General features: G+C 35.8%; 1 protein-coding gene across 1 annotated transcript in view; it reads right to left on the bottom strand.

The window, feature by feature from the left end:
• The window catches only part of PRR16 (proline rich 16), a 274,184-nt gene extending 248,671 nt beyond the window's left edge, over nt 1-25,513 (bottom strand). Inside the window, 2 exon segments of the mRNA XM_081230458.1 lie at nt 24,626-24,785; nt 25,482-25,513. Coding sequence (XP_081086584.1) covers nt 24,626-24,784 — 159 coding nt within the window. The 5' untranslated portion in view covers nt 24,785; nt 25,482-25,513.
• Nucleotides 25,514-26,470: the final 957 nt, after the last annotated feature.

Here is a 26,470-nt window from a genome sequence, read left to right as displayed (position 1 = left end):
AAACAAAAAGGAAATTATAAAAAAAAGAAAGCTTAAAACACCTAGAAAGAAGATAGAACAAGGTAAACCATAAAATAGGTAAATACAATAGATATTCCTTTCCTCTTGAGTTTTCTTAATTATTTTTGATAGTGGAATAAAAAGTTTAACTGTCAGATGTGGTTTTCAATGCATGCAGAGAAAATATATACGGTAAATATACTATAAGTAAGGGACATAAAGGAAGGTAAGATTTCTACATTGCTCTCAAACTGGTAAAATGACAACAGAAGACTGTCATAAGCTATGCATATATAATGTAATACCTAGAACTACCACCAAAAGAAGCTATATAAGAGAATAACATAACACTGTAGACATATCAAAATGGAATTCTAAAGTTGTTCAAGTAATACACAAGAAGTCAGGAAAAAGAAAACAGAAAAAGCAAAGAAAAGAAAGAGAAGACAAAAACAAAATGACAGACTAAAGGGTTAACATGTTAGTAACCATATTAAATGTAAATGGTCTAAACACTTCAACAGAAGAAAGAGATTAATAATTTGACTGATTCAACTATATACTATCTATAAGAAACTCTCTTCAAATATAATGATAGAAAAAGATATACAGACCTTAATCATAGAAAACAAAGTGTCTGTATTAATGGTAGATCAACTAGACTATATATATATATATATATATATATATATATATATATATATCACAGCGATAAAGAGAGGAACATTATGTAATAATAAATGGATCAATCAACCAAGAAGACATACCAGTACTATTGTATAACCGAAACAAAAACTGATATAACTGAAAGGAGAAACAGGCAAAACCATACAGTAGTTATAGTTGAAGACTTTAATGCCCTTCTCTTAAAACTGACAGAATAGCTAGATGGAAAATCAGAAAGGATATAGAAGTCAACAATATCATTAACCAACAAGATCTAATTGATGTTTATGGAACACTCCACCCAACAGCAGAATGCACATTCTTTTCAAGTGTCTATGAAACATTTACCAAAATATACCACATTCTGGGCCACAAAAAAGTCTCAACTAATTAGGAGAATTTAAATTATACAGAGTGTGTTCTCTGACCTCAATGGAATCAAACTAGAAATCAATAATAAAAAGAAAACATGAGGACTTCCCTGGTGGCGCAGTGGTTAAGAATCCATCTGCCAATGCAGGGGACACGGGTTCGAGCCCTGGTCCGGGAAGATCCCACATGTGGCATAGTAACTAAGTCCATGTGCCACAACTCCTGAGCCTGTAATCTAGAGCCCAAGAACCACAACTACTGAGCCCGCACGCCTAGAGCCCATGCTCAGCAAGGAAGAGAAGCCACTGCAATGAGAAGCCCACGCACCTCAACAAAGAGTAGCCCCCACTTGCCACAACTAGAGAAAGCCTGTGCACAGCAATGAAGACCCAACAAAACCAAAAATAAATAAATAAATTTATTAAAAAAATAAAAAAGAAAACATGAAAATCTCCAAATACTTAGAAACTAAACAACATACTTTTAAACAGTCCATAGTTCAAAGAGGAGGTTTCCCTTTCTCAAGGGAAAGTTAAAAATAAACTGAACTGAATGAAAATAAAAATACAAAATATCAATATATGTGGGACAAAGCTAAAGCAGAAGCTGAGAGGGAAGTATTCAATGTACAGCAATATATGCTTACAACAGTAAAGATGAAAAATCTAAGTTCAATACTTCAAGCCCCTACCTTAAGAACCTAAAAAAATAAAAACAGGAAGAATAAAAATAATAAATATAAGAACAGATAGATATCAATGAAATTAAAAATGGAAAACAATATAAGAAATCAATGGAATAATGAGCTGCTTCTTCAAAACGATCAATAAAATTCACAAAACTAAATAGTGACAAGGAAAACAAGAGAGACAACATAAATTACCAACATCAGGAATAAAACTAGGGATATCACCACATGTCCTTCAAAACAATCATAAAGGAACACTATACAAAGCTCTACACATATAAATTTGTCAAGTTAGATGAAATTGATTAATTCCTTGAAAAACACAAACTACCACCCTTAGCCAATACAAAACAGATAATTTGAATAATTTTATAACAATTAAGGAAATTAAAAGGAAAATCTCTAAGCCCAGATGGAGGATTCTATCAAACATTCAAAGGGGAATTAATAAAATTTAACACAATTGCTTCCAAAAAATAGAAGAATTTTAAAAATTCATTTTTTAAAGCTAGTACCACCCTAATGCCAACATCAATCAAGCACAGAACAACAACAACAAAACTATATATAAATATCCCTCATGACTTCAGAAACAAAAATCCTTAACAATTTATTAGCAAACAGAATTCAGCTATACATAAAGTTAATTATACAGCATGACCAAATAGAGTTTATTTCAGATATGCAAGGTTAGTTTAATCTACCATATTAAAAGGCTAAAGAAGAAAAATTACAGGATCATATCAAGTGCAGAAAAGGAAATAAAAATATACATCTAAAAAAGGCAGAAATAAAACTGTCCTTATTTGCAAATATCATGATTATCAATAGAAAATCCCAAGAAATCTAAAAAATGCAGAAATAAAACTGTCCTTATTTGCAAATATCATGATTATCAATAGAAAATCCCAAGAAATCTAAGAAAACAAACAAACAAAAAATCTCCTAAAAATAATAAATGTGTTCAGCAAGGTCACATATATAAGATATACAAACAAAAATAAATTGTAACTTTATTTACTATCAATGGGCAGATGGACACTGAAATTTATAAATAACTCAAAAATCATTTACAATCGTTCAAAAATAGGTAGAAATCTAACAAAACATGTACATACTGTAAAAAAACCATCAAATATTCATAAAAGAAATCAAGTAAGGTATAAATAAATAGAGACATATTGTGTTCATTGATTGAAAAACTCAACATTGTGAAGTTGTTAATCCTTCCCAAATTGATATTCAGGTTTAATCCCAGCAAGGTTTTTTCATAAAGATTGACAAGATTATTCTAAAATTTACATGGAAATCCAAGAAATTAGAATACCTAAAATAATTTTGAAAAAGAACAAAGGGGGAAGAATCAGTCTACCCAACTTAAAGACATTATATAGCTACGATAATCAACACTGTGTGGAGGGATAGACACACAGACCAATGTAACAGAATGGAGAACCTAGAAACAGTCCCACAGAAATAAGCCCAAATGATGTTCACAAAGGTGAAAAAGCAATTTAATGGAAGTTAGCCTTTTCAACAAATGGTTTAAAAAACAATGGTTTCAACCACTTGGAGCAAGTGGTTATTCATATGCAAAACAATGAACTTCAACTTAAGTCTCAAATCTTATACAAAATTTAACTCAACATGGATCATAAACTCAAATGGAAAAACATAAAATTTTAGCAAAAAATAAGAGAAAACCTTCAGGATTTAGTGCTACGCAAAGAGTTCTACTTGACACAAATAGTATAATGCATAAAGTGAAAAACTGATAAATTGAACTTCATCAACTTTTAAAACATTTGTTCTAAAAAAGACCCTGTGATGCAAAGACAAGCTAAGACAAGCTTTGTGATGCAAAGACAAGCTACAGACTGGAAGAATATATTAGAAAACCATATATCTGACAAAGGACTAGTATCTAAAATATATAAACAACTCTCAAAACTCAACAGTTAAAAAATAAACAATCTCATTGAAAAATGAGATATACATTTCACCAAAGATGATATACACCTAGCAAGTAAGCAAATGAAAAGATGCTCAACATGGTTAGCCATCAGGGAAATGCAGACTAAAACCATGATAAAATATCAATAAACACCTATAAGAAGGCTAAGATAGAAGCAATGACAACATCAAATTCTGCTGAGAATGCAGAGAAACTGAAAAATGGAATCACTCATACATTGCTGGTGGGACCAAAATGGTAAAGCAACTCTGGCAAACCATTTGAGAGTTCTTACAAAACTAAACATAGAACTGCCATATAATCTAGCAATTGTACCCTTGGGCATTTATCTAAGAGTAATAAAAATTTATGTTCATACAAAAATTTACACATAAATGTTTATAGCAACTTTTAAAATAAAAGCCCCAAACTGGAAACAACCCAGATGACCCTCCTTCAATGAGTGAGTGGTTAAACAAGGTATGGTAAATCTATACCATGGAATACTAGTCAGCAATAAAAAGAAACAAAGTATTTATTAACAACAAAAAAAAAAACCTGGATAAATTTCCAGGAATTATGATGAGTGAAAAAAAGGCAATCTTAAAAGATTACATATTATATGAGTCCATTTATATAACAATCTTGAAATGATCAATTGTTGAAATGGAGAACAAATTAGTGATTGGCAGGAGTTAGGGAGGGAGTGAAGATAGTAGGGATGTGGGTGGAGCTATACAAAAGGCAACATGAGCTATTCTTGTGGTGATGGAACTATTCTGTATCCTGACTGTGTCTATGTCAATCTCCTGGTTGTGATACTGTACTATAGTTTTGCAGGATATTATCACTAGAGCAAACTGGGCAAAAGTACAAGGGACCTCCATGTATTATATACTGCATATGAATCTGTAAATCTCTCAAAATGGAAAGCTTAAATAAATAAAAGTGGTACCAACTTACTGAAGACTGGTAAAACAAGGTATAAGAAAAAGTACAACAGTTTAGGTATAAAGCAGTATATAATACAATCGATAATGCTTTTTTGTTTTGTTTTAACTAAAAATGAAACAAAAACCAATAATAGTTCCAAAAATTAACCTCAGAAAACTGAACACTATTAAAAAGCAAGGTGAACAAAGAGATTGAACACTATAATTTATAAACCCCATTTCCATTTTTTGTAATATGTATACTGGTAATTGCTTCATTCCAATTTACTGATTAATCAGACATTTCTAATGGATTCTGTTATCAAGGCTTTATGATCTTGGGAGTTACCTCATTCCCTTAAACTGGTAGATAGCTTTTAAAAGAAATAAATAAAAATAAAGAGAGAGTGTGCATGCTTACATCTTGTTTTTAAGTGAATACAGAATATACAAGAAGAGAAAATGATTAAGGCATAGTATTTCTAATGTATTTTCAGGCTAACAGATTTCCAAGAAAATTAATCATGGGGCCTAGTCATTTTCCACTCTTTTCAAGTGACTTCTCATGCTATACTCAATGTGACAGTAAACATTATAAACTAAATCTAGACATAATTTACACCAACATCTGCAAAAGGCTCACTAGTAACTCATGATGAACAACTTCATTGCAGTTGGTCTATACTTTGTACGATACATCATTGCTTTCATTTAAGAGAACTTCAGAAAAGTTACAGCAGGTACAAACATCAGATGTTATAAGCACATAAATATTCCTGTTAGTACCTGCTTAAGGTTAGAATTTCCCATCATCCAAAATGCATCGCCAACAAACATAGGATGAAAAGTATACCTAATTACATGTGTTGTCCTTTTATAATTTTTCACTAATAAAATGCCTCAAACTGAGGGTAACCAGTATTTATATTAATACTTTTTCTGGAACTATGAAAAATAAAGAAAAATGTGACACAAATTGTTAAAAAAGCTCAATTATTATACAAGATATAGGGTAATACTTTTAAATCTGCTCTTCTAAATGAGCTAAGAATTATCCTAAATTGTAACAATTTAGCAAGTTAAGATTCCATTGTAATAGTACTTAATGTAAGTGCATAATTGCTTATTTAAAATGCTAACAAAAATATATTTATGATTGTATACAAGTCAGACAATCATTTATGTTATTTCAATCAATATAAAAATTATTTCCCTGAAATTCAGGGAAGGAAAAATGTATATATCCTTTCTTCCCTTCTCCCCTAGAAGCAAACATATTTCTGCCAAGAAATATATATGTATGTAATTTTAAGATCAAAGAATTAAATTTAAATTATATGACATATTATTTGTACTATATAATAATATGAAATATATATGTATCATGCAATTTAGAGCAACTACTTACAATACTAAGCCCCGACTTCCTAATTATTTCACTATCTTATTAATAGAGAAAATGAGAAATAAAAATCTATATGACACATTATATCCTATAAATTCAAAACAGCATTATACCATTGTCTTCTAATTTATACAGAGAGGAGGATATATTCTGAAAATCACTCTTTTCTGAACTTATTGTTTTAAGGAATGAAACATAATTTTTTTTTTTTTACTTTCAGTACTTGGATTGACAATCATTTCAAATTTTTATGCATTTGCCAGACTTTTTAAAACAGAGTATGCTACTGGTAATTTAACTTTGTTTAGACAATGTAAATAATTGAGGAATAGAGATATTTTCTTCTATGAACAAATATGGTTAGTTGTTACTGTGCATTTGCTTATTTTTTAATAGTCATTCTGGGTTTTTCCTTACAGTTGGGCTATATGCTTTTGTTCCACACCAGTGCCAGTACACAAGTGTCTAGGGGGAGAAGAAAACCCGCAACCCATTCTAATTTGGTATCTGTAACTTGCTATGTACTTAAAACCAAGATTGTTAATATTTTTGCCGACTAAGACCAAGTTGGAATTGACTAAAATAAAGTAAACTTGCTTTAGTGAATGATCTTTGCAAAAATTAGTTAAGAATCACTTAGGTCAATTATAGGAAATGCTTTTTTCTCTTAATTTCAGGGCATTGGCTATGCTCTGACGTCTGAAGTGGTCAGAAATTTGTCTTCATGATAAGCTAAATAATATATTGTTATTCTATTTAAGTTCTACTGACAAGCACAAACAAAAGGGATACATCCACAGATTTATTATAGGCTAAAGACTCCACCAAATGTGAGTTTCTTCTTTTTATGACAAATTCTGACATTTATTTAACCTATTTGATCAAGAGTCTTTTCTAAAATTGTTCCACAGAATACTAGTCCTGACAGATGGTCTCCAAAAAGCAGACTCCTTAATCCAATAAGTTTAGGAAATAATGTCAAATTTATTGAGCTTCACAAATCATCTGTGCATGTAAGAAACACGTGTGCGCGTGTGTGGGGGAAACCTATTTGATGAAGTGAATATCCTATAAACCTAACTTTGAAAAACAAGAATCTGGAAAGAGTAAAGTTGTGGCCAACACAATACTGGGTTCTCCAAATCCCAAGTGATTTTCTTCATCATGGGTTTATAAGACTTCATTTCCCTTGCATCTAGGTCGGGGCTACCGTTCTGTATACACAGGCAATCTGTGTTGCTTTGCAGACTAAAAGACAGGAATGTGGTTATAAATTCTTGCATTCTTTTTTCCCTGGAAATGCTGTGTTTAGATAGCAGTATCATGAGAGACTGGGTCCCTAAGCAACTCCTTGGAACAGAGCTCCCCACCAACTTGCATTGGAGAGTATAGTGTATTAGACAAAGAATCATTTGTTAATGTTTACTAGCATTAGGGTTAATTTATTACTGCAGTATCATCTAATCTACCTTAAACAATACAATAGTTGAATTCGGAAATGATGAAAGAAACAAAAAGGAAGTATATATAAGACTTAAATTATAGATACTCAGATATTCAGAATTCCTTATTCACTCTTTTATAGGTCTTCATTAAATATAGTTTGCTAGGGTATGGCGTGATAGGCACTGCTCTAAACTAAGAGAGTGCAGTGATGTAAGACATATAGGGTCCTTACTCTCATGGAACATACACCCTGACTGTAAAGGAAGAAAATGTCCAGTGGGTAAAATGCTCATTAAAAAAAAAAAGATGGCAGTTTTCCTATTAATTATATTTGTAATTTCTGTTCCCCTGCTATATTTCATTTAAAAAATACTGACATTATGGCAATTAAAACAACAAAAAATGAGCCATTAATCATCATTTTTTATTAGAATGACAGATCAGATACTAAGTCAAATTTGGATATTTCTTGGTTCTCTTTAGTAATGGAAACCTATCTGAATATAATCATTAAACTATTTCAAAATTTATTTTGGAAAAAAATATTCAAGGCAAATAGAAACAAATTTTACCTAATTCTATAAAAATACTACTATCTAAAATTTTCTTTATCACTAACCAAATTCTGTGTATTGATGCAACACTTGTATTAAGATTTTCTTAAATTCACAAAAACATTTTTTTAAAGCTGTACTCCTAGCCATGTTGATGCATCATTTTCCACCTGTACTGAGAAAAGTAATATGCTTTCTATAATTTATAGGAAATACATTAATATAATGTATTTTATTTTGATCTCTACTTTCAAAAAACAGATATCCTACAGAGATTCAGAATTTTATAATACACACATGTACTTCTCCTATAATAAAAATGGAACCAATATCTGTAGTGATATCTTTTAAGATGATGGTTAAGTATCTGTGTTATTTTTGAAAATTAACAAATATCAAAGAGAAATAAATCAGCCAAAGTGCTCTCTGCCATGTACTTTATAGTCAAAAAGTACTTTATTCATTGCCAAGTTGAGAAGTACTATATAGGATGGCTTAGAGGAGGATTTATGAAGACAGGAATTCAATCAGTCCTCATACATTTTCTATTGGTGTAGAGTGAAATAAGACAATTTTAAATAATTTCATAGCAGATCAAATTTTCTGACTAAAAAGTACGTAATTGGTTTAGATTTCCTCACAATTTAAGACAATCGTCCTCTTGTATCAACTTAGTAAATAGTGTCCTACTTTCAGTAAATATTATAAGTGTCCTAGCTCTATATAAAGCAAGCTTATTACTATATTTCTTTATTAAATGATAGCCCTTGCTCTGTTTTTTATTTTTTGCTTTTTTTTCCTCTCTGAAACTCTGTTCAGGTGTCAGTGCTTGTTTATTAAATCCCTTTTTCTTCATCAATTTTCCTGAAGGAAGAAGACACATGATCAGGAACCAATAAGAATATAATATGGTTAAAAACATTTCAAATCTAAGAAAGAGCTAAGTTATAATATAGGAGTTAACTCTATTAAATAATACTAAATCAGTAGAGTGACAAAAAGAAAAGCATTATGAATAGGAATTCAGTAAGTGTTTCAATAATTATCCCCACCCTGCCAGCAAAAAAAAAAATCCAAGAAGCGTTACTGGCCAACCCAGTATTCAATGCAGAGTATAACAGAACCCAGGTAACCTAAAAGCTTGTTGGTGAGTAATGGAATTCATTAGACATTATATTTATTAGTACTAACGACTTCAGGAAGCAGATGTTAGGTTCTCGAGCATTTTGGTGCATACTGCCTGTAATGAAACAACCCCAAATAGGGATTCCATACCATGTTATTCTGTGTGTTTTAAAAATGTAACTTCCCCCAAGGGCATACAATGCCGTCTGTTATGAATAAGGTTAAAGTATTGAATATATCTCCCTAAAAAATATATAGGGTGAATGTTGAGTATTAAATTCCATCTAAAATGTACTAATCATTATAATATCAAAATACTTCCAGGGAGTTGATAGAGCTTAAAAAATAATGTCTCTGAAAGTCACTCAAAATAATTTATTCTTTCTATTCTTTTTTTAACTTAATCTGACTATGAGGAATTGAAATAGTGGGGATCAAAGTAGTTTAAAAGCTGAAGGGCATTAATGAAATATAAGTAACATTATTACATGTCAGTTTAGAAAAATTGACTTCAAACACTAGCCTCTGATTTTTAAAACTTTCCAAACAGTAATAGTTATTTAACCTTACAATTTAAAATTATTTTCTCTTCTATATATGCTAGCAATTATTAATATTCTATATTAAATGACAATTGTTTATACAAGTTATTTATTTTACTTATTTGTTATTCCTAGGGATACCTTTGTTACTTCTTAAGGTACCTTGAAACCAATGTATTTAGATAATGTTTCAATATATTAAAATAAAATGATGTCAATTATTTAAATATTTTAATTTCCATGTTCAAAGACTCTCCTGATGTTAATATAGTTTTTTTTTTTTTTTCATTTCTAGCATGTGGGAAGATTCTTGTTCATATCCAAATGCCCAACTAAAGCCTAGACCCCAGATTTAAAAATTGGGGAAAATTTTGGTTTTTAAAGACAGAAGTTCAAGAAGTTCTATATTTCCCCTGACTGAAGTGGACAGGTTGGAAATATACATATGAAAGACAGACATAATCAAATTCCCATAGGAAAGGGGAGAAAGAATGTTTTTCATACAATACATTGAAAATTCAGTAACTGGACAATATAAACTCCAGAGGGGGGAAAAATTTATAAATATATATATATATATATATATATATATATATATATATATCACGTTAAGAAGGGCTTACTTTTATATTAATGTGTGTTCTTTAGTAACTGAATGGGCTAATTATAAGTACTCATATTTTTGAACACTAGAGGGAGTACACAAAAGAAAAAGAAGAAGAAGCCAAATACAAATATTACCTAGTTTTTGAGTGTTTCCCATAATATTGGATCTTTGCAACAAACTGCTTGCTTATTTCTTATGGACACAGTAGGATGATTAAAATGTATTTAAACAGTATCCAATATCACTTTTGCATGTCATTTTCCAGTTAATTTAAAATTCATAATGACTAATGACAAGAAAGGTACACAATGTTCAAGAAGCAGAAAAATATAGTGAATGCTATAAAAAAAGAAAGACATACTTTCTCCTTACTGCAGTTTACACACTTGATTGGAAGAAAGTAGAATTATATCTGATGTGCTTCAAAGAGTTTAAAATGACATCCCTGAACCTTAGGGAACAATGGGCACTCTGAAATCAGAGCCAGACTTGTCTGAAGATGAAGGCCTGAAGTTACACCACATTTAGGTTTTATATAAACAGGATGTCCCTAGAATTTCCATATGGGAGGGATAATATGGGAGCCACTGGTTGGGAGTCAAGAAGGGTCAGGACTTCATGAGTTAATATCTTTTTAACATTTAGAACTCTGCCTGACACATAGTAAGCATTCAATGTGTTAGCTGTTACGGAGAGATCCTTTGTCCATTTCAAAGAATAAGAATATGGATTGGGTTTAGTGGAATGGGTTTAGTGAGGTTAGTAGATTTTAAAAATCAAAGCAGGGGAACAAGAGCTCCCTCCAGCCAACCTACAAACTACTACCATATGTAAAGGCAGGAAGATAAAGAATCAATGCAAAAAGTATTGAAAAAGCATCTACTACATGTTCCTTCTCTGTAACTGGTAGATGGGCAGTGGAAAGTGAAAGGTAATAGTTTGATCTTTGAGAACTTTAATGGAACAAAAGTTGGAAGAGATCCAGTTATTCACAAATTCATTTAATGAGCAACTACCACATGACAGCCACTGCACTGCTCTAGTCACTTGAGATACATAAGGGAATAAAACAAAGGTCACTGACCTCCAGGAGTTGACATTCTAAATGTGGGAAACAAACAAATAAATAATGAATACTAGGAATAAATTGTTTAGTATATCAGAAGCTAATAAGAATTAAGGAAAAGAGAAAAGGTGAAATAGGAAAAGAAAGATGGAGAATGCCAGAGTGTATAACAATATGTGGAGTTGACAGAATTAGCTGTGGTGGGGTAACAGGTGAGTGAAACTTTAATGAGGTAACAGGGCAGTAGAGTGGAGTTAGCCATAAAAATGTGCATGGCACATTCATTCTTGAAATAGCAAGATTAGTGAGGTTGAAGCAAGGACAGCCAAAGAGAAATCAGTAAGAAAGGAAGTGAGCGTGAAAACAGGGGTGAAGGGAAATCTGGGGCCTCATAACCACTGTGAGCACTTTGAGTAAAATGGCCAGTCATTACAGAGATTTGAGAACAATAATGTGATCGAGATTTACCCAGATCGCTGAGCTAAAAAAAGGGGGCTTAATGAAGCAAGAGAATGGTCAGGAGGTTACTGTAGCAACCAAAATGAGAGAGGATGTTGGCTTGAACCAATGTGGTAGCTGTGGAGGAGACAAGAATTTGTCAAATTCTACAAATATTTTGAAGGTAGAGCCAACCAGACAGTCTGATGAATTGTGTATCATGCATGAGGAAAAGGATTTGATAATGACTCTAACACCATCCATTGACTTGGCAAAGACTGAAAAGGCTAAGTTTTGAGGGAAGGAAAATATCAACATTCCAGTTTGGACATGGAAAGGTGAAGATGTCTCTCTTAGACATCCAAGTAGAGATACAGAAAAGACCACTGATCATATAAGTTTAGAAGAAATGTCTGGGCTGGAGACACAAATTTGGAAGTCATGAACCTATAAATGGAATTTAACCTCCAGACTGAATAAGAATACCAATAAGGAAAGTGTAAATAATTTGTTTTTTAAAAAAAGGATCAAATTTGAGCTCAGACATCTTAGAGGAGAAATAAGCAAAAGTAACTGAGAAAAAAAAATCAGTGAGGTGAGAAAACATGGTATTCTTCAAGCCAAGTGAAGAAAGATTATTAAAGAGACTGTCAAATGCTGATAAATTAAATAAGGTTAGGACTAAAAACTGACCATTTGATTAAATAACATAGAGTCACTGACAATCTTGACAGAGGCAGTTTCAGTGTAGTGGTTAGAGTGTAGGTCTGATTGGAGTGGGTTTAGGAAAGAATAAGAGGAAATAGGTGATGTCAAGTATAAAACGTAAGATTTTTGGTAAAGGAGAGCTAAGAAGTGGGATGGTAATTTTCAGGAGAAGTGGGATCAAGAGAAGATTTTACTATTTATTTTCACTTTTATGCTGATGGGAATCATCTGGGGGAGAATGAACAAAAGATGGTATAGTAGAGATAGGCGAGAATTGTTGGTGATTTTCTTGAGTAGATGAGAAAGAACAGGCTCTCACGGCACAAGTGTAATTATTGGCTTTTATTCCTTAACAGCTTTAATAAGTATTACTCAGAATTGGATCTTCAAGTTTAAGTTCCTCATCAGATAACAAGAGTAAGACTTTAAAAATGTTGTACTAAAGATTACATGGTAACTAAAAGAGAAAGGCAACTTTTTTTTTTAAGGCACAAACAGGGAACAATTGTTAAGGAACATAAGCAAATACAACTGAGTGGCATAGTGACCATAAACATGAGGAATACAGAATTCAAGTTGGGTAAAAATTGTGATGGTGTCAAGATTGTCTGGGATGGTCTCTGTGTTACTCCCTGAAGGAAGGAAAGAGATAAGGCCAAACTGAAACAATGGGACTGCTGGATATCGGGCTGTAAGGCTGGGTTTGTTCATTTGACATTTTAAGTATCAGGAGAATAGTGTGTGATCTTTTAAGCAGGGGAGTGGCATGACGAAAGCAGTGTATTAAGAAGATTAATCTGGTAGTGTTTAAAGAATGAATTGGCAGAGGAGAACAAGAGACCAGATAGCTCTAGGGCTATTAAAACATCTTCCATGAAATTGATAGCATAGGGATTAGAGAGGTGGCAGTGGGAAGGAAGACAGCCAATCTGAAACCCCCTATTTAGAAGAAGACTTAATGATTTTATGCTCTTGTTCTACCATGTACTTTTCTTTCATAGCCTTTAATGCTCCTTAATAAATATTATTTCTGTTATTATTTGAATAATGTCCTCCCACTAGCATGTAAGTTCTAGATGTCAGGGGCCATGTGTGTGTTGCTCAATATTTTTTTTTTTAGTCCCTAGCACATTGCCTTGCATATAGTAGACATTTTTTTTAAAGTTTTGAATAAGTGTATAATATATTAACGCATATCAGAGAAGCTTATGAGGAAGGAGAAGAAGGAAAAGAGAAGAAGGAAAAGAACAAACAATGAAGAAGACAGGAAGAGGAGGAGAAGGGAGGAACAAGAAAGGGAAGCATGACAGATGACATAGCGGAGGACGGAGAGGAAAAAAGATTGTACTGAAGTTAAAAGCATGAAAAACAGCAGAGTAACTATGTTGCTGCTGGGAACTGGGGAGCTGGTTCTGGACAACAGTTTAAAGGGAGAAATATCGGGAGTCCAATTCCATCATTTGCTCTCTATATTAGTTACCCCCTCTGCCTCAGCTTCCTTGTAAGTAGGACAATTATAACGACCTCAAAGGGTGACTGAGAGGATTAAGCAAGTTAACACAGAACAGCTCATGGTACATGTGAGTACTGAACAGATCTTAGTCACATTCATGTTCATCATCATCATCATTGTCACCATCATCATCATCATCATCATGACCATCACTGTACTTCTTCTATAACTTGTGCCACACCACGAAGCAGTGACACCATTCAAACCTCCCCTATCTCTACAGAAATGGAAGAGGCAGGAGAAGCATAAGACAGTTTGATAGATGAGATGAAGAGGACTTCTTTCCAGTAAAGATTGCCACTGACCTCATTCAGGAACTAATGGTGGCAAGGAGACAAGCAGCTCAGTCTCAGCCCATTGTCCCTTCTGAGTTTCCCTTTTTTTCCCCAAATCTTAAAATACACACATGTATACAATTTCCTTGAAATTTTTCAATTTAATCTTTATTTGATTGTGAAAAATAGAAAATGAGATAAGGGAAGTGGTGAGTGAAAGTGAGAAGATATATTTTAAAAGTAGTTTCAGTGAGGGGAAAAAGAAAAGAACCAGGTAAATGTAAGAAAAGGCACAAATAATGTTTTTTTTAAACAAAAGAAAAGATAAGAATACAAGATATGAAAGGAACATAAAGCCCCGGTGCTTGACGGATAAATACCAAATAAAAGCTTAAATAAATTTAAAAAAAGGTGGGTAAAGAAAGCAATATTAAGAAATATGTAAGTGACATGGAATAAGAGGGAAAAGCTAGAGCAGTCATTCTCAACTAGGGTGATTCCCCTCACCCCCCTCCAGGGCACATTTGTCAATGTCTAGAAACATTCTTAGTTGTCACACTGACATTTTTAGTTGCTGCTGGCATCTAGTTAGTACATGCCAGGGATGCTCTAAATGTCCTACAATGTATAGGACAGCCATCAACAACAAAGAATTATCTGCCCAAAATGTCAATAGAGCTATTTTTGAGAAACCCTGAACTAGACAGAAATTAAAGGTAAAGAGGAAGCAATGGAAGTAGTTCAGATCTGGTCACTCTTACAGCTCAAAATTGCAAAGTCCTCATTTTACTCTGAGTAAGAGTTAAAATTGTTAGACATGTCTCCTTACACATTTTACATTGCCTTAGAGTTACTTCTTGCAGTCTACTAGAGGTGAAGTTCATCCTACTACAGGTGACTTTCTTCAAGGGCAGGTCCTTAAGCTTATTCACGTTGGCATCCTTTATGTTCTTTTGCACAGTATCTTACACATATCAAGAATTCAATAAATCTTTCTTCATTCATGAACTAGTGTCACACAAAAAAAATAATAAAATAAAGAAAAATGCTGTTCTGGGACCAGTTTTAATAAGAGAACATGCTTAATTTACAATAAGCTCTGGAAACAAACATTTTATCCTTCCATGTGGTGATGTTCTCTAGCACATATCATAAAAAAAAAGTGAGAGTTAACCTTCAGACACAAGAGCATTCCGCAGTTTCAGATTAGTGAAATGTGTGTGTGTGTATGTATATATATACATACACACACACACACATATATATATATATACTCCTACCCCACTTTGAGATAGATTACATCTACCAGAGTCCCTCTAAGAGAAGTAAATTGCTGATAAACTGCCCATTGGCTCCTGGAATAAAAACCATCCATTTATAGCCATCAGTATTTCTTTTTTCCTTTTTTGTAGGGTCAGGACTTATGATCTTGAAAATTATGGAGATGGGTCTCAAACAACCAGCTGAATTTTTTTTTAAATCAATCACTTGTTTTGTCTCTTCACCTGAATTATTCTCACCCACTCAAGATTCCCTAAACATCTGCAAAAACTTATGCCTTCATGAGCTTTTGTTCCAGGGGAAATACCCACAATTCTGTCATACTTTCGAAGTGCTCTGTGACATGGGGGAAAAAATTAAGAACTACTGCCTCTAGAAGACAGCTAATTTGACTGATACATATTTTTTAACCTGGCATTTTTTTGTCACATGAACATAGTTCAAAATCTTAGGACAAGATACGATATTATGAAAGAGGCCAACAAACAACAGTAAATCTGTTAGCTTTTGGACAGTACTACAAAAGAGAACCTGTTAGAAATTGTCAAATTTGCTTTCTCCAGACAAGTATGGTACATGCTATCTGTAGCTGAAACTCTATTTATAATGGGTCAAACAACATAATAACTGACTCATTGGGCATAGGTATATAATTTGACTGACTTCAATTATCGTACAAGTAAACATTTATCTCAAACATCAACCCGAAGTAACACTTGCAAAGCAGAAGGAGGAAAAACAATGATCATACATGTAAGTTCTGTCCTAACAATGTTAATGTTTCTTACCTAAAGTGAGGCCTGAAATTCAATTCCTTTGGAATCCTCACATCCGTCCATTCTCAAAAATACAAATAGCTTGTGCCACATAAGGCAACACCTGTTCCGAGTTGACAGACCACCTTGTGAACCTACTTTGATGCGGACACTACCTAGACATGCCTATTTTCTCGTTTCAGTTGCTGTTATTTTCTGGCTCTTATTTAGAGCTGAAGTAGCTTTGACTTTGGTTTCCCAGGTCTAAGAAATCTTAACTTCGAGCAGTTCTTCCTAATGAACTAACTTTTAATATGATAAAAACACTTCTATTCATATTATACTATAAAAAATAGGATTTTAGAATAAGGTATTTCTTTTTTCCCTTATATGTGAGGGGAAGAGGGGGTGGCTTAAAATTGGTAGCACTAAAATTAACATGTGAAATCTAACAATAAAGATACATCTGGCATTGCTAGCCAGCTCAATAATTTGGGGCCTGGTAAATATTCAACAAGCTTCTCTATTCATCTGTCACAGCAAAAAGCGAAACAACTGTCAAACTCCAAACATATCAGAAAACTTAAGGACAGTACCTCCCTTCCAAGGCAATTTGATAACAAAAGAGAATAAAAGTTTCCCAAATTCTTTTAAATTCATTTGAAACTGCTATAGACAATGCTAGACATCAGCAAGCACCCATATTAGTTGTTCCTTTATTTTCTAAGTCATAATATAAAAAAGAAATGTCATATTTTTCTTAAAGTTTTTGTTGAAGAGTAAATAGGTCAAAAGTAATTCACTGCAGTACCTATTTATTCAGAAGATGAAAACTGCAATGTCTAGTTAACTCACTATTAATTTTGCCTCAATACTGGTGCCCAAAACTGAGTACAACCCACAAAAACAATGACTGTTACCACAAAGAAATAATATACTCACAATAAGACTTAAAAGTTTTATTAGCTTCACTAGAAATTTAAGAAGATGGGTCCACACATATACAGATGTTGGGAGTAAAAGACTTGTGAAAAACTCCCTGGAAGATAGTTTCGCAAGTTGGATTAAAAACTTTAAAACTTTCGCACCCTTGATTTCTAAGCAATTGGGGGAAAAAATAGGAAGATCCATAGAACTTAGTGGTTAAATGCCTGGGTTATAGCACTAAAATGCCTAGCACTGAAGCCTCACTCACAAGTAAGGGACCTTGGCAAGTGACTTACATCTCTGGCCTGTTTTTTTATCTGTAAAATAGAGTAACAATAGTACCTTCCTCATATGTCTGTTTTGAGAATTAGAAGACCTAACATTAAGAAATATACTTAGAATAGTATCAGGCAGGTAGTAAAAATCTATCTGTCTTAGCTATTTTTACTGTCAAAGCTGTTCTTTTAGTGATACTTAACCACCACAAAAATTTGTTAATAGAATGTCGAACATTAGGGGCATGATAAAGTAACTTATAACATATATATAATGGTTGTGATCTAATAGTATTCCAGAAAGCAGAAAACATCATTGTATATAACTTCATAATTTTACATGACTTTGTCTATGTTAAAAACATGCATACAAAAAGATGGAAAGAAAATATAGCAAAATTCTCAATATATCTATTGACGTGTGGCATTAAAGCTGATTTTTATGTTATCTTTTCTAATTTTTTTATTTTTCCAAACTTTTTATATTATTCATATACTGTATTACTTATGAAATATCTTCTTTAACAAACTAGTACCCTTAGGATTTGAAGGAAGGATGAATACGTGGAGCACAGAGGAATTTTAGGGCATGAAAATACTCTGTAGGACACCATAATGATAGATATATATCATTACATATTTGTCCAAAGTCACAAAATGTCCAACATCAAGTGTAAACCCTAACATAAACTATCGACATTGGATGATAATGATGTGTCAATGTAGATCCATCAGTTGTACCAAATGCACCAATCTGGTGGGGGATGTTGATAATGGGGGATGCTACACATGTATGGGGACAGGGCGTATAAGGGAATCTCTGTACCTCTCCCTCGATTTTGCTGTGAACCTAAAACTGCCCCCCAAAATAAAATCTTAATAAAATATACAAATAAATTTAAATTTTAAAGGAAAAAAAAGTACCCTTCATTGTTTACCAATCTTTTATTTTCAACTTAATGTCAGTTATGCACATTTTAATCAGAAATGGGTTAGCATATTATTGGAATTTTTCCCCTCTAATTTTCAAAAATTGTCCATGATATTTTTCATGAACTAGTTCTACAGATGCTCTGTAGTTTAATTTGTGTGGGAAAATATGTTTTACTCAAACTTACATTTCTATCTCTTTTCCTACATTTGATTTAATTACCTCAGATCCTCAGAGCAGTAAGGGTGGAAAAAACATAATCCAAGTAACAATGAAACTATTACATTGGTTTTATTATCTATTACTTCACTATTGCCTGAAGCACACTGTCTATTTATTACTTTAAGTCTGCTTGAATTTCTTATCAGTTAATTCTCTGAGTCTTGAATGGTTTAATGCATTGGAAATAGAGAGACAGTAAAGGATGGTTATTGGTTATTTCTATTTTCTCAGAACCATGCTGCTCTCTTAATAACATGCTAAGCCATCATGCTTAAGAAAAGAAAAACTAAAGAGCATTTTAGCATTTGGTAATATACTTCAGTTTGAGAGGGTAGACTGTTGTATAGAGTAGTAAAAATACAGCTATTGCTACAAATTAATCATCTGTGAAATCTCACTCATTCATGACTTTAGAATTTAGAAAATACTCCAGACATTATTCTCTGTAATTTGTTCAAGTAATGAATTTTATATGCATGGATTCATTAACCAAAAAATATTTGGTAGGATTTCCTAGATCAATAAACTAAAGCACTTCAAGTGGATAAGCCATTAAAAAAGATAAAAAAACATTTAAAAACAAAAACATTTTGCAGAAAATTGTTAATTCTATTAATTCTGTTTTCATCAGCCCCCAAATGGATCATTTCCTATAGGTTTTCAAACTTTTCAAAATTAAACTTAATTTTAATTTATATGACATTATAAGAAAAACATCGAGTGCTTTCCAATCCATAGTCACAAAGCTGACAAAACCTTTCTACTCATGGAGTCCAATCAGTCAGTGATCCCAGAGCAGACAGAACAACTCATCTTTACTGGTTTCTCCATAATGGTCATGTCTACTCACAGGGCTAAGCAATATATATATACACACATACATATGTACATATATACATACACACACACACATATAGTTAATTCATATAATAGTCTTGTTACTTAAAATCGTAAAATGAAACAGTATGAAGAATGCTCAAGGTTATAATCAGTCTAAACTAAACAAGAATCCAGCTAAAGCAGCAATGAATTTTGTTTCCAAGTAGAAGACTATTTATTATATATTCTAATCGCTCCCTAAGCAACAAGATCTATGATCCTATATTAACACCAACATTTGATACACAAGTTTACCAGTGAGATCTCCACAAAAGAACAGGCAAATTGATACCAAGAGAGGTCAGCTTATTTGAGAACTCTCTTTAAAAAGCAATAGCTCTGGGGGCTTCCCTGGTGGTGCAGTGGTTGAGAGTCCGCCTGCCAATGCAGGGGGACACGGGTTCGTGCCCCGGTCCAGGAAGATCCCACATGCTGCGGAGCGGCTGGGCCCGTGAGCCATGGCCGCTGAGCCTGCGCGTCCGGAGCCTGTGCTCTGCAACGGGAGAGGCCACAACAGTGAGAGGCCCGTGAACCGCAAAAAAAACCCAAACAAACAAAAAACAAAAAAAAGCAATAGCTCTTTTTTTCTGCATTACTTCAAAGAAAAAGGATTGCCCCGGAAATGGCTAATTTTATCCCTAAAACTCTAGAGTTGCCCCACTATTTTTTTCTTTATTTTCAACGTGTAGAAAAAAGCAACATGGATTAATCTTGCACTCCAGTGCTATTTCCTCTTAATTGCTTCTCCTTTCTACCTTTTCAATCTTATCCAACATCTCAAAGACCCCAAATTTTCCTTTTTGGCTTTTCATTCTCCCTAAGGACTTGGCCTTCATGAAAATCTCCACTGTTTAATCGTAATACTTGGATATGTGATCTCCTGTATATGGCACTGACCCGTTTGTGTTAATCATGACAGTCTGAATAAATCATAAGTTTCTTAAAATTCATAATCTTACCATCTTTTTAAAGTTTCTACTACCCTTTTCACCAAAGGCTTACTACTAAGTACATACCAAGTATCAGTTTATAAATCTATATATACTCATTCTTATTCTCAATTCTGTATTCTTAGATCACAGAGAGTGGTGGTCACTAAAAGTAGTAATGCCTTTTTACACTACTGATGTTCAAAGACAGGATAAATATAACCCAACCTATTCTTTGAGTTCACTAAGACCAGAAACTCCAAATTATTCATCTTGGTAGCAATAAAAAGGTAATATAGTATTTGGCACACAATAGATGCTGAATAAATATGTTGAATTATACTTAAGGCTTTTCCATTATAGTACAGAAGACCCAGAAACCCATATTATTTCTGAAAAGTCAAGTTATTTGAGGTTTTACTAAATTCTGAAGGCAGAATAAATCTGCCCCTAGGCTTCCTAGAAAACCTGTTCCTCTTCTTCTAATATACAATCTAATTATAATTAAGCAATAACTAATCATAAAAGGTACCAATAATAATAGAATTTTGTTACTCATTTTTTTTTAATTTTTTTGTTCATCAGTAATTTATTTATTTATTTACTTATTTATTTTTGGCTGCGTTGGATCTTCGTTGCTGCGTGCGGGCTTTCCCTAGTTGCAGCGAGCAGGGGCTACTCTTTGTTGTGGTGCATGGGTTTCTCATTGCGGTGGCTTCTCTTGTTGCGGAGCACGGGCTCTAGACGCGCAGGCTTCAGGAGTTGTAGCACGTGGACTCAGTAGTTGTGGCTCGCAAGCTCTACAGAGCAGGGTCAGTAGTTGTGGCACACGGGCTTAATTATTCTGCGGCATGTGGGATCTTCCTGGACCGGGGCTCGAACCCATGTCTCCTGCATTGGCAGGTGGATTCTTAACCACTGTGTCACCAGGGAAGTCCCTGTTACTAATTGTTAAAGAGTTCCAAGCAGCTACTATTATGTTGGAATCTATCCCACTACCTGAATTTTCAGATGACTGAAGTCCAGAAGACTTCTAAAGAGAAAATAAATTTCAAAATAACCTCAAACAAAAGGCTAATCAAGTGCACTAATTGTTGGTGCAGAGTTTATGCAAAAATAAAGGACAAAATATGAAGAATACTACATTTTAGTTAGAATGAAAAAGGCAGATATAGGGACATATGTATATGTATAACTGATTCACTTTGTTATAAAGCAGAAACTAACACACCATTGTAAAGCAATTATACTCCAATAAAGATGTTTAAAAAAAAAGAGAAAAAGTCAGGGAAAAAACAAATACCATATGGTGAATGATACAGTGATGCAGTCATAATCACTTTCTTATTTCTAATTTCTGTTCCAAATTAATAACAGCTCTATGCTAACTTATATTAAAATATATTATGGCATAAACACATACCATTGCCAATAAAGGAATTAGAATTCAAAATATAACCGTTTATATTTAGTATATACCAATGATAAGCTACCAGAATAGTGAATGTAACAATTAATGGTGACATTTATATTTACAAGTCATAGGTGTAGGCACCAACAGGTTTGTGATTTACAAAGTTTTGTTACTCCTCCATTCAAAATTACATCAAAAACAGGTTCAGTCATGTGTGCAATATTATCTTAAAAAGATAAATGCCGGACAACTGCAAGATGTCATAGGTTAAACATGCCCTATAAATATTTTGTTCTTGAAATAACTATCTCTCCTATTACATAAATAGCCAGTGTTTTGAGATTCAGACATAGTATCCACAACTCCATGTGCAAACCTAGGATGATGATATCCTCACAAAAGTAATTAATAATCACATCAAATCATTTATCATTCATAAATTCCACTCTCAGGGGTGAAATTTTTAGCCAGACAGGGCCTGGCACCCAATCAAAGCTTACAAAGCATCAAGATAAAATTTTATCTCTAGATCTGTCTAGAAGACAGATCTTTTCATTTACTTGGTTTTACATTACCTATGCTTTTCTATTCCTTTTATAACTGTTTGTTTGTTTTTTCCCTAATAAAAATGCTCAAGCAAATGAAAACAGAAAGAGTGAAAGGGAGAGAGATCCACAGACTCCCTGAAACATTTCTTTGTGATTCTATCCAAGAGCTATAGTGAGGTTAAAAGTTTCACTATAGATCTACCTGGTCTCCAAACATGTACAGAATAATGATGCAAAGCAGAACTGGGACCATGTGCAGTTTCTTGTCATTTATTCTGTCTAAAATAAGGAGTGGAGTGACACATCGTAACATAAGAAGTATGTGCCCATAGATGCGGAGTTTTGATTGACTACTTTCTCTTAATCTCAGCCTCCTTGCTGAAGCAGTAAATACGTTTCTGTGATGATGTAGGTTTCCCACATCCCCCATCTTAGAAACCTCAACAACCGTAAAGCACAATTCTGCCAAAAGGAACTTGCCCAAATTTGTTCGTTTTTTAAAACGCCATCATGTTTCGGATGAAAATACAGCCTGCCAAAGATGTCAAATAAAAGGATAACAAAGAAACAAACAGCATCTTTAGGCTTGAATTTCTATGCATAACCTCGCCATCTGTCAACCAGTTGTGAAACAATGATCCTAGAGAAGCCCTGAAACACGAACAAGTTTCCTCCTCGCATCTATCATCTGTATCAATCTCCGCTCTCAGGACCTCAGTAGTAATTATGTTCTGCCAGTGGAGCAACCTACAAGAATGGCATTTGCCATTTGCAAACCAAACCCTGCCGATGAATGGGTCATTTTAACAGACTTGTACTTGGTAACAAACGCGGAGTTCAGTTTACAGAGGTAACAGGGAGAGGAGGAGAAAGAAGGAGGGCTCTATCCTCACATTTGGATTGGAAATTGGACAGAGGAGGTCAGTCTCTAGAGGCCAGCCATCCAAACGACCCTCAATCTCTTCCCTCTTGGCCTTTGAAACAGGATTATAATTTTAGACCTAGACTACGCCCCACCCCTTCCCTTCCCACTGCGGCCACCACCTTCGAAGTTACAGTGTCAGCTCTCCTGCAACTAGGGGTGCGGACTCCCTGGCGGAGAACAGCCCCAGGCACCCAGTCAGTAGCGGAATACTGGGCTGGGACTCTGCCACCAGCTCCGAGACACCACCCGCGGGCTCGCGGGAGACCCCACCTCTCCCAACCCTGCCCTCGCCCCCGCCCTGAGCTGCAGCCTGAGTTACGCATCCTCAGCCTTGACACTGCCTCCGCTTCTTTCTATCCGCATCAACGCTGGTGGGGGTGGGAGGGCAGAAGTAGAATGGGGGTTGGGGGGAGCGACAAAGAAACACAACAGTCCTGGTTCCCAAGAGCCAGGACTCAAGTGGCAAGACGCTGGTGCACGCACACCAAACACACACACACTCACTCACTCACCGACGCGCCCTGCGCCCCAGGTTCTATGCCAACCGGCGACAAGATAGGAGGAAAAAAGGAGGTGGGGTGGCGAGAAGGCCCGGAGTTACTGGGAGGGACATTCCGAGGAGAGCAGGGGATGCCTCAGGAAGTGCGAAAGTGAGAAAGTCCCAGACCCCCTTTACATCCCCAAGTCTGGGCTCTCCAGCCAGCAGCCCCGGGTCGCCTTCCTTCCAGCTGGGCTCGGGAAGCGGGGAGGGGGGCCGGAGCCGAGCTTCTCCCAGGCTGCCCTCTCGGGCCTGGCCCAGGGCCCGGAACCCGGCCCCCTTTCAGCCCCGGCCTGAGGAGGCTGCCAGGCAAGGAGAGACTTGCCAGCGGACTCTGGGAGAGCAAGAGGGCAGGAGAGAAGCATCTTGCACCCTCCGGCCGGTTGCTGGTTTCTTCCTCTGTCGACACACCCCCAGTGAATCCCCTTCCCCAGCACACACACACACACACAAACCGAGACACGCGTGTTCACCCCTCTCACCATCCCAGGTGCATCGATTAAAACACTAGTTGATTTCTTCCTGATTAAAAAAAAAGAAAGTGCAACAACTCTTCTCAGGAGTCGCCGGAGGAAAGAAAGTCCGTCTGCAGGCGTCTTTCTATAGTTTCCCTTGAGTTAAGAAATCTGGCGGTCCCCAGTGAAAACGGGACCGGGAACCCCAGCGGGTGAAAGGCGACGAACTCCTTCCCCACACCCCGCACCTCTCACCTCCTTAAGTTCCTTGGCCACGTCCTTCAGGTCGCCCAGGACTAATTCCAGATCCTCCACGATGATCTTGATCTGTTCCTTCACCTTGGTTTTGGAGGCTGCCGGCGGTCCCTCGGCTGGAGAGGACGAGGAGGGGGTCCCCTTGGACTTGGCTGACATTCTTTGGGGGGCAAGTGAGGCAGGTCAGCACAGGCTGGCGAGCGGAGGCTGCTGCGCGCCCCGGTCCCTGGCGCCGCGGCGGCCGCTGCCGCCCCAGTCCCCCCACATCTTGGACGCTCCCCGGGCAGCGACGGGTGGCTGCGCTCGGCGCTCGGCCGGGTGGCCGCACTGTGGTGCTGCCATCAACTCTCCGAGACGCGGCGCTCGGCGCGGGGCTGCAGACGGGCGAACAGCGCGCCTGCGCCTCCTCCCGCCGCCGCCCGCCGCTCGCGCGCACACAGGCGCTCGCTCCCCGCCCGCGGAGAGGGGCGCCTGGCCGCCGGTCTCTGGCTGTCAGCTGCAGGCCCCGCGGCACGTGGGGAGATCCCCCCGGGATCTCTCCCAGAACACCTGGGCGTCAGGGAGCCGGGTGATAAGTTCGTGTCCTGCCCACCCTCTCGTCTTGATACTGAAATTCCCTCACCATCATATCCTGCTGGATGTCTTGTCACATCCAGCTTGGATTCCTTCTGTTTCACCCACCAGCAGAGACCCGGATCCCCACCACACTTTCTGATCGATTAAGAACCACAGTAGGGTCAGAGTTTAATTTAGGGCTAGTAAAGCGACCCTAAATGTTCATCCAGGGCCAAAGTGTGTCCCGAAGGCCTCCAATCACTCTCCTACTCACCCAAGAGTTAAACAGAGGTGTTCTTACTTGTGCAGAAATAAAAAGAGGTGTGGATAAAATCGACCCCTCACCTCCTGGAATCATGATATTTAACCAGTGTTCTTGAAAGAGGTAGCTTAGTCCTGCTGATTCCACAGAACTAATAGAGGATTTATTAATTGGAAGTCCTCACATCAAAAATCCCCTGTGAGACTGTCTGAGTCATCTTGGCTGTACTTATCTGGGACAGCTCCCGTTTTTTGTTTTTGTTTTTGTTTTCTTAACTGTCTTTCCTCTTTTCATGGCCTATGATGATGTATGTTTTGGATGCAGGGGAAATACACTGGATCTCCTCTTGCGAAAGCTGAATAAGAAGAGTTTGCCACCAACTTTTTTTTTTCTTTTTTGTATCCATTTCAAGTCTTTTGCAACTAAATAAAGAGGAAATAACTTTCTGATTGTTCTGTCAAAATGACCCAGGGAGGGGAGTTAACAGGAAGCCTTCAGTTTCATTCTCAGTAGGTGGCTAGGATTCTCATTAGTTAAAGTTTTAATTTCCTTAGTAGCAAACCCATGGGTTATTAGCTACTGACCTGGAAGGCTGGATCTACTTTATTTTCTTCATACACTCTACTCCAAATCATTATTTTAATAAGCTTCCCATTTAGTCATGCCTTAGCAAGGACCTCTGTCTCTTGCTTCTCACACCCCAGATTGTTCCATTATGCTTCTATACATGAAGAAAATCTTGGCAGCTCTCCTCTTCCTCATTCCATAAACCCCTCATATTCACTCTCTTCATTCTGAATAATTCATCTTGATAAAATCCTTGGAAGTCATATTTGAAATATGGAAGAAAAAAGAGACAACAGAAGAAAAATAGAAATTTAGAAGTGTTATCAAAAGAATAACAACATTGAAAAATCAGAGGAAAAAGAAAGGTAGAAAGCAGAAGTTGCTGGAAGAAAATTAAAATAAGGAAAGAATAAAGGAACCAATGTGCACTAAGCAAATTGGAGAGGAGAAGAGGGAAGAAA

Source organism: Mesoplodon bidens, assembly GCF_964165515.1.
Source record: "Mesoplodon bidens genome assembly, chromosome: 4".
NCBI lineage: Eukaryota > Metazoa > Chordata > Mammalia > Artiodactyla > Ziphiidae > Mesoplodon > Mesoplodon bidens.
This window is presented reverse-complemented; position numbering and strand designations above follow the sequence as displayed.